Genomic DNA, 8,050 nt, shown 5'->3' on the forward strand with positions numbered 1-8,050 from the left:
ACCACGATTCACACGCTCTCAGAAATCAATCAGACGTCCCTTCGATAGATAACCCCCCAACCCCAGATGGGTGTCTGGTAGGGGATGAAGGTAAAGCCCTTAAAAAAAACAATTCAGTCTATGGAGAAAACAAATGCCACGGGTGCAATGCGTGTGGTAAACAATTCAGAAGCAGACTTGCTTATGACAAGCATAAAAGCTTGCACTGCTTGGGGAAAAACACTTGTTTGTGAAGTATGTGTCAAACAGCTGGGAAGTGAGAGGACTCTGAGGGAATCACAGACAAATCCAAACGGGGGAGAGATCGGCAGTGTGTGACGTCTGTGGCAAAGTCCTCCGCGTCGCCTCCACTCTCAAACTGCACACGGGCGTCCATTTTGGAGAGAAATCCCTTCGGATGCGAGGCGAGTGGCAAAGACTACGTGACTGTGAATCATCTTCAAAGACATCCGGTCTCACACTCGGCACCGAAACCTTACCGCAGCACGGTGTGCAGTAGGACGTTCACCCAGTCGTCCTCCCTGAAGACGCACGAGTTGATCCACACGGGTTACAAGCCACATAGCTGTGACGTCTGTGGAAAAAGGTTTATCATCAAAGGCTATCTTCTGCAACACATGAGAAGCCACACCCCGGTGCATCTGAGCAAGCAACACGCGAGGCTAGCATCGCAGCGTAGGCCGGCTCTGCGGTCGGGGCCCAAATCCCATGCGTGCGGTCAGTGTGGTAAAGCCTTTTTACCTGAGGGGCCTCTCTCTGTCAGCAAATGCGCATTCACGCAAGCGAGGAAACCGCTCCAGTGTCCTGTGTGTGGTAAATGGGAGTCAGGTGGCTGAGCGGTTAGGAAATCGGGCTAGTAATCTGAAGGTAGCCAGTTCGATTCCCGGCCGAGCCAAATGACATTGTGCCCTTGGGCAAGGCACTTCACCCTACTCGCCTCAGGAGAATGTCCCTGTACTTACTGTAAGTCGCTCTGGATAAGAGCTTCTGCGAAATGACCAAATGTAAATGTTTCCTGTTTAACTTAAACACTCACATTGCCCGTTCACCCAGGCGAGGACCCTTATGTTTGTCACGTCTGATGGAAGGGATTCTCCCAGAGATCGCATTTCAACTATCACCGTCGTGTGCGCACGGGGATCAAGGCGTTTGTGTGTGAGAAATGTGGGAGGGTATAAGTTCATAAGTACAATCTGAAAAGCCATAGGCGTCAGAAAAGATTGACAGCGGGAAAATAATGTATAGAGACTTCAGAAAGGATTAAGTTGTCATAACGGGCACAAATTGTATTGCTGTAAAATGTGTTTGCTTAACCCAGTCATTCTTCATAGAAATGTATAGACTAATGTGTAAAATAACTTTACACGTGTGATATCTATGATTATGGATTTGTATAAAAAGAACATGTGCATTCCATCTTAGATTTCATTAGCCATAAACCAGCCACAGTCACACATGTCTTGGTTTGCTGTATTGGCAAACCTGCTCAATTCTAGCCCTTGTCAGTCAGCACGTATTTATTCTGACTGTGGTAAATCCAGAAAAGTCGCGTTTGAGGGATTGGCTTGATGTAATGAGTACGTTTTACCAGTTTGACTCGCTTTCACAAGCAGTGCAGTTTGAGGAGACATTCTTGAAATGGTGACCTTAAAAGCTTGTTTTTAATTGATGCAATGTTATTTGTTGCATCTAATGTTTTGGAGAATACTAGGTAGGGCCTACCTACGATTAGTATTTTTGAAGTTGTGTCCTGGATCAGGCAGGATCAGTAAATTTTGCAACCCTAGTCATTTTGGCTTGAGGTTGAAAGGATTCCAACCAAATCACCCCACTGCCTACCTTCAAAGCCACTCACCCAAAACACATTAACCTGATTACTGCCAGGAGGTAGACAGACAAGTGCCCGTCCAATCATTGCATTCGGTTGAATAATGTAAAATCAGTCATTTCGATCCAAACTAAATGATTGGTTGTAGTTCTTACAGTCCTGGGATTCCTACAAATATCATATTTATAAAATGATACTGTCAAACCTTTAGATTTATTGGTTGCTGTCAGGATATTAAGTTTATTTAAGCAAATATGTCAAAAACCTGCCTTTAATTAATTTTATTAACAGACATTTTATGTTCAATTAAGCTCTTTTTTAAACGTTTATCCCTACAATGGTTAAGGAAGTTACATAGGTTATCACGCGATCACCCACATATATCAACTCAATCAATTGACATAGCAACAACTAGTTGATCATTTTTAGGGGAGCTGCCCCTTTAACATCATATTTGGGGCGGAGTAAGGATTTAAGTCGTCCGCCATTTTGAACCACACCGCATGTGCCTCAGTCGTGCTCAATGTTGCTCAAACTGGCGTGCTAGCGAAAATTGGACAGAAGCAAGCAAGAAATGGTTATTGTTCATTGACGCAGACCGGTAGAAATGTTTGCTCCTGAATAGTCTGGCGCATACATACTGCAATAAATTTAGTGTTGCATCCATTTCCCTTTAGTTGATTTTGCAAACAAATTCTCAATTTCAACATGAAGGGTATAGTTGAGGATCCGACAGCCGATGTTGCTGAAAGTGCGGGGTTTGGGTGTGCCGTGACAAACCGTTTTGGTCAGCTTTTAGACGACGAGGCTGATCCTTTTGACATCATTCGTGAGGCCCAAGCTGAGAAAAAGAAAAAGAAGAAAGAAGAGGCTAAAAAACCTGCACCTAAACCGGTAAAAAAAGAATCTCAGAAAGACAGGCGAGTTCCTGTCAGTGGCGGTGAAGGCGACAACTCTGCTCAGACCAAAACTTCTCAGGGTGAGTTTGACATCGCTTGTTAACTGTCATTATGTTGAATATATGCCATTAATTTAGTTTATCCCAGTTAATTTGATAGCTGTCACAATCATCGCAACTATGTTGGCTAATTGTAGTTAGCCATCCCGCCTATATCTGGGCCTGAGTCATGTACGTAGGCCAGTCCGTGTTTGCTGGTTTTGTGCGCGCATGCTGGTATTCATGCTAGCTAGCTAACTGGTGTGCATGCTAGCTGGTGTTCATGCTAGCATATGTGCATGCTAGCTAGCATATGTGCATGCTACTTGATATGCATGCTAGCTAGTATGATCTGACTGGAATGAAAATCAAATGTCTAAAGCCAGGTGTCCATTGTAGCTAGTTTTTTTCAAGATACATCATGCAGCACAACTGGCCATTCGAGTTTTATGCTGAATTTACAGGTCAGAGGTTTCCTTCTCGTGGAGGAGGTTCGGGACCAGCAGAGGAGCGTGGCGAGAGACGCGTTGGTTTCCGGGACCGAAGACCCAACGACAATGAGGCCTCCATGGGATTCTCTATTGAAAGGTGTGATTGTTGACAAAAGGCTATACACAAAGGCGGGGTAGCTAGGATTTAAACTGGCCCCCGCACTTGTTATACGTGCCTGTTTCTCATAACGCGCTTGACCAGTTCACATGCCTACTGCAGTTGTCCATCTGGTGACCTGAGCTTCTAGACTTCCATGTCCAGATGCCATGTGTTTGAGTGATAAGGCACTTGTTTTGAAACGCTGCTGTAATGCTGCAATTGCTCCTAAATATATGAATAGTCTCTTATCTATAATTCTCTCCCTCACACATGCCACACCCAACCCCCCCCCCCCCACACACACACACACACACACAGACCCGCGGAGCAGGGAGAGCGTGGTAGCAGAGGCCGCGGTGGTGGACGAGGAGGAGGAGGGCGAGGAATGAGGGGCGGCGGCAGCGGCCAGTTCAGGTCCACGGATGGGTTCGACCAGCGGGGCAAGCGAGAGTTCGAACGCCACAGTGGCAGCGATAGAACGTGGGTGAACCCCCCCCCCCCCTCTCCCCCTTGTTTATCCACCTGCTTTTCATTAACATTTAAAATTTGAACAGAGACAATTTAGCTTCAGCGTAGCTGGGTGAAAGTGCATTAAGGGGGCTGGTGTGAGGGTGAAGCTGACATTGTCCTCCTGTGACAGTGGTGTCCGCCCTGAGGAGAAGCGGGGAGGCAGTGGCCCTCGTAACTGGGGCTCCATGAGAGACCACATGAGGTGAGTGTTTCCCAGGCACCACAGCTAGCTGCCCTGCCCTGCGTCAGCAGTGAGGGCGCTTTAGTAGTGGCATTTAACTGGCGCCTGGCTCTTAGAGGGCAGGCGGGGCCTTTCTAAGAAGCATGAGGAAGGGATGTGCTTACTGTGTGAGGGTGAGTTTGTGATCTACATGTTTTTAAGTGACGTGGCATGTTTAGGGCCTTCTGATAATTCAAAAGAGATCTACCTTTGACTGTGAGGGTGAATGTTTGTGGTGACCTGTCCGACATTGAGGGTGATCGTATTATCGTGATCGTATCATCGTGATCTATCCGACAGTGCGGCGGCCGACGGGGCTCCGGGAGACGAGGGAGCCGAGAGAGAGGAGGGGGCGGAGCCTGCTGACGCCGGAGCCAATCCGTGAGTGACACCAGACCATTTTGATCGCCACGACACTCAACCACCAACTCACTCGTGTCACAGCGTTTTCAGTCCATAGCATCAACAGGGTCAGCTATGACCCCCAAAATAACCGTCTGTCCAGGGTGAAGCATGGGCGGGGGTCGTGACCCCAAACTAACCCCTCTGCTCTCCTTCAGATCTGCTGAAGGGGAGGCGGAGGCTGCGGAGCCCCCCGCAGTGGAGATGTCCCTGGATGAGTGGAAGGCCCTGCAGAAGCAGAGCAGACCCAAGGCTGAATTCAACATACGCAAGGCTGACACCTCTGTACCCTCTGACTCCATGGTTATCCACAAGTCCAAGAAGGCTCTAGAGGTGAGAATGGAGCAGAACCCAAATGGAACGCCCCAACAGTGTGTGATTGTGGAGGCCTGAGGTTTGATGGGTGTAGGTCAGTGGTCTCCAACTGTGGCTCTTGGGGCTTTGTCCTGCATGTTTTAGATGTTTCCCTGCTCCAACACACCTGATTCAAATGAAGGTTCGTTATCAGGCTTCTGCTGAGTTTCATAACGATCCATTCATTAGAATCAGGTGTTGGAGCAGGGAAATATCTAGAACATGCAGAGCAGGAAGCAGGGTTAAATGTTGCTGGTGCAGCTAACAGAGCCATGGGGAATTGGTATCTGCACAGGCTGTGGTAATTTACTCATGTAGGGTTTACTGTTCTTTTCTAGTTCAGGGAATATTAGTGATAGTCCACTGAATGTAATAATGTTCAGTAATACAAATAGTTCATAACGTACAAGATCTCTTGACTAATATGAAAGTAGGTCTTGAAAAGGTATTTTTTGTGAGTGCCAGTATTAACTTTGGTTTATGTTTAACATGCTGTCATCAGTGTTAGTGTGAATATTAGTGTTGCATGAATTGTACAACATTTCATTTGAATTGTTATTAACGGGTGCATATATCCAAAGTTTTCTACATTTAATGCATTTAGTTGGTTCGGGGAGATTTGATATTCGTAAATATAGTAACATTTTGGGGGATTTTAGTTTATATTTTATTATTTCAGTGTGAATTTGGTAATGTGAATTTTACAGCTTAATGTTGGGCTATATTAAGACTTAAATATTTGTATAATATCGGTAGAGTTCTACATCTCCTGACTCTGCTGCTCTCCCTTGTCCAATCAGGAGCAAGCTGAGGAGGCGGAGGAGGAGTCTATGCGTCGCCCCGCCAACGACATCACCGCCAAGCTGGAAATCAACTTTGGCAGCCTGGGCCGCCCCTCCAGAGGAGCCAGGGGCGGGGCAAGAGGTGGTAGGGGCCGCGGCGGGCCAGTACCCCGCCCCGAAACGACCTCTCCCCAGAAACCTCCGGAGAAGGTGAGGTTCCTATGCCGTCTCTGATTGGGGTTAGGGAGCCGTACGCCGCGCTCCCTGTCTCCGAGAGGGGTTAGGGAGCCGTACGCCGCGCTCCCTGTCTCCGAGAGGGGTTAGGGAGCCGTACGCCGCGCTCCCTGTCTCCGAGAGGGGTTAGGGAGCCGTCTGCACGTGCTGGGTGTTCTGCTGTGTTCAGGGGGTTGGGGCTTTAAGTTAGATTTGATTAAGTTACATTTGAATTCATTTAGCAGAAAATCAAGGATCAGATCTGTGGTGGTTCTACCTGACGCAGTGCATCAATAACGGTCTTTAACGGAGCGTTTGGTTCGTCCTCAGCCCCGTGTCCAGACTCGGGTCCCCAACCCGGACGACCCAGAGGACTTCCCTGCCCTGGCCTGAGGCGGGGCCAGCGCTGGACCTGAGCCCAGTTTACAGGTGGCCCGGTCACACCTGTACTGTGCCTTAGAGGGTCGGCTGCACTTCCCACGAGGAGACATCAATTAGTGACGGGTTCGGCTCGTATACATCCCAAAGGACTGTTTATAAATATCAGAGTTCCCTTCTGAGCTGTGTAGTTCAGATCAATGGCCTTTCGTTGCATTGGGAAAATATGAATACTTGACCTGTTTATTAAAAAAATAAATGCACTGTTGACGTTCACTTGTGTTTAATTTTTTGATGCGTGTGACCTCAAAATTGGTTTGGATTGTGGTGTTTTAGATCAAATGTAGGTCTAACGAACATGAAGGAACAGGTGCTCAAGTTGAGTCGAGATACTGGGTAATAATGAGATCATTACTGTGTCTTAACTGCAGTACTGCTAGTCATCCACAAGGTGGAGCAAGAATATCACAATTGCATTCACTTCTACCTTGGAAGTCTCACATCATTTGAATGTGGCCGCTGGTCACGTAAGCTTTTAAAGTGTCAAATGAGTCATACCAGGACTTCATTTGTCACTTCATTTAGCTGACATTTCTCCAATGCAACATACAACACCAGTAGAAAGTAAAACAAAATGATCAGAAGTGCAAAGTTTGAACCATCGGTCTTCTCCTGGATGGTGTGGTCATGCCATGGACCAGAAGTCCTCCGTCCAAACACTTCTGCTAGAATGTAAATGACTTGAGGCTTTCTACCCTGCAGTTGTCAAATAAGTTTACAAGCTTACTGTCTCCAGCCACCTGCTGCACCCCTACGTTGAGCTTAGCTAGCCTGTTACCTGCTAATGCCACGTTATTGCATTTTGTCTAACCTTTTGCAGTGTTAATGCGCAGAGGAATGTGGTGTTTTCACGGTTGTTAGACTAACCCAATCCCTTTAACTGTGTGAAAAGAACCAAAGCTTAAGTTCCGCACCAGCGACGGTGCTCCACTGACTTGTATAGCACCATCTGTCCAAACTCAACTTTACTGCTTACATGCAATGCTTCTGGTCATGGCTATGACAGGAAAACAACATAGTTCCTTGGCTTTTTCTTTCTTCATGAGAGGATACCTGTTAGGGACAGGTTCAAGATGTGTGCCTCGTGGTGATGGTTCATGGAGAAAGTCTCCCGTTGGTTCTCATTCACTGGAGTGATGGAGAGGGTTGGAAGGAAACCGATCACCATACAAGCAAGGCTTTCTAATCGCTCGATGGATGGATGGATAGATGGATGGCAGGCCTCTCCTCTAGCTGTTGGTGGTGGTGCTGGGTTCCAAATCAATATGATCAACTGTTATGGCTGTGCTATGATTGATCTGGCAGCCTTTGACCTTGACTGCACACCATTAATTAAACTCCACAGAGCTGTGATGGGATGATGGAACACGGTCCCACATGGGAATTCATCCATCATCCCTCTGCCTGTGGGAACCCAGTGTGTGCGTGTTGGTCGTCTTGCATCCTTGTGTCTGTGTCAAAAACGTTTGCCTCGAAAGTTGTGAATCCGAAGCTTGATGTCGGAGCGCAGGCAGAACGTCTGGAATGTCTAACGTAACCGTTTGTACGGTTGAGACCTCAGTAGCACTCGGGAGAAAAGCGTCTGCTAAATAATACATTGTTTATTCATTACATTATTATCACTGCTAGAAATGTCAAACGTGCTGGAGAGCGCACATCATCCCCGACACAGGATGTGATGTCGTTACAGCCTGCGGTGGTGGTCTACTTGATACTCTGGCTAAGACAGGAAACGCACCAGGACTTCCTGTCGGCTACCCATCAAATGAGCAGTG

The 8,050-nt window shown here is 47.3% G+C and overlaps 1 protein-coding gene across 1 annotated transcript; it reads left to right on the forward strand.

Moving 5' to 3' along the window:
* Window positions 1-2,320: 2,320 nt before the first annotated feature.
* Window positions 2,321-6,491, forward strand: zgc:103482 (uncharacterized protein LOC450001 homolog). Its single transcript, XM_047044920.1, has 8 exons — window positions 2,321-2,807; window positions 3,230-3,353; window positions 3,675-3,836; window positions 3,997-4,068; window positions 4,387-4,467; window positions 4,647-4,821; window positions 5,643-5,834; window positions 6,168-6,491. Exons 1-8 carry the CDS (start codon window positions 2,537-2,539, stop codon window positions 6,228-6,230), a joined length of 1,140 nt encoding a protein of 379 aa, XP_046900876.1. The 5' UTR covers window positions 2,321-2,536; the 3' UTR covers window positions 6,231-6,491.
* The last annotated feature ends 1,559 nt before the right edge of the window (window positions 6,492-8,050 follow it).

Source organism: Hypomesus transpacificus, chromosome 22 (assembly GCF_021917145.1).
Source record: "Hypomesus transpacificus isolate Combined female chromosome 22, fHypTra1, whole genome shotgun sequence".
NCBI classification, from domain to species: domain Eukaryota; kingdom Metazoa; phylum Chordata; class Actinopteri; order Osmeriformes; family Osmeridae; genus Hypomesus; species Hypomesus transpacificus.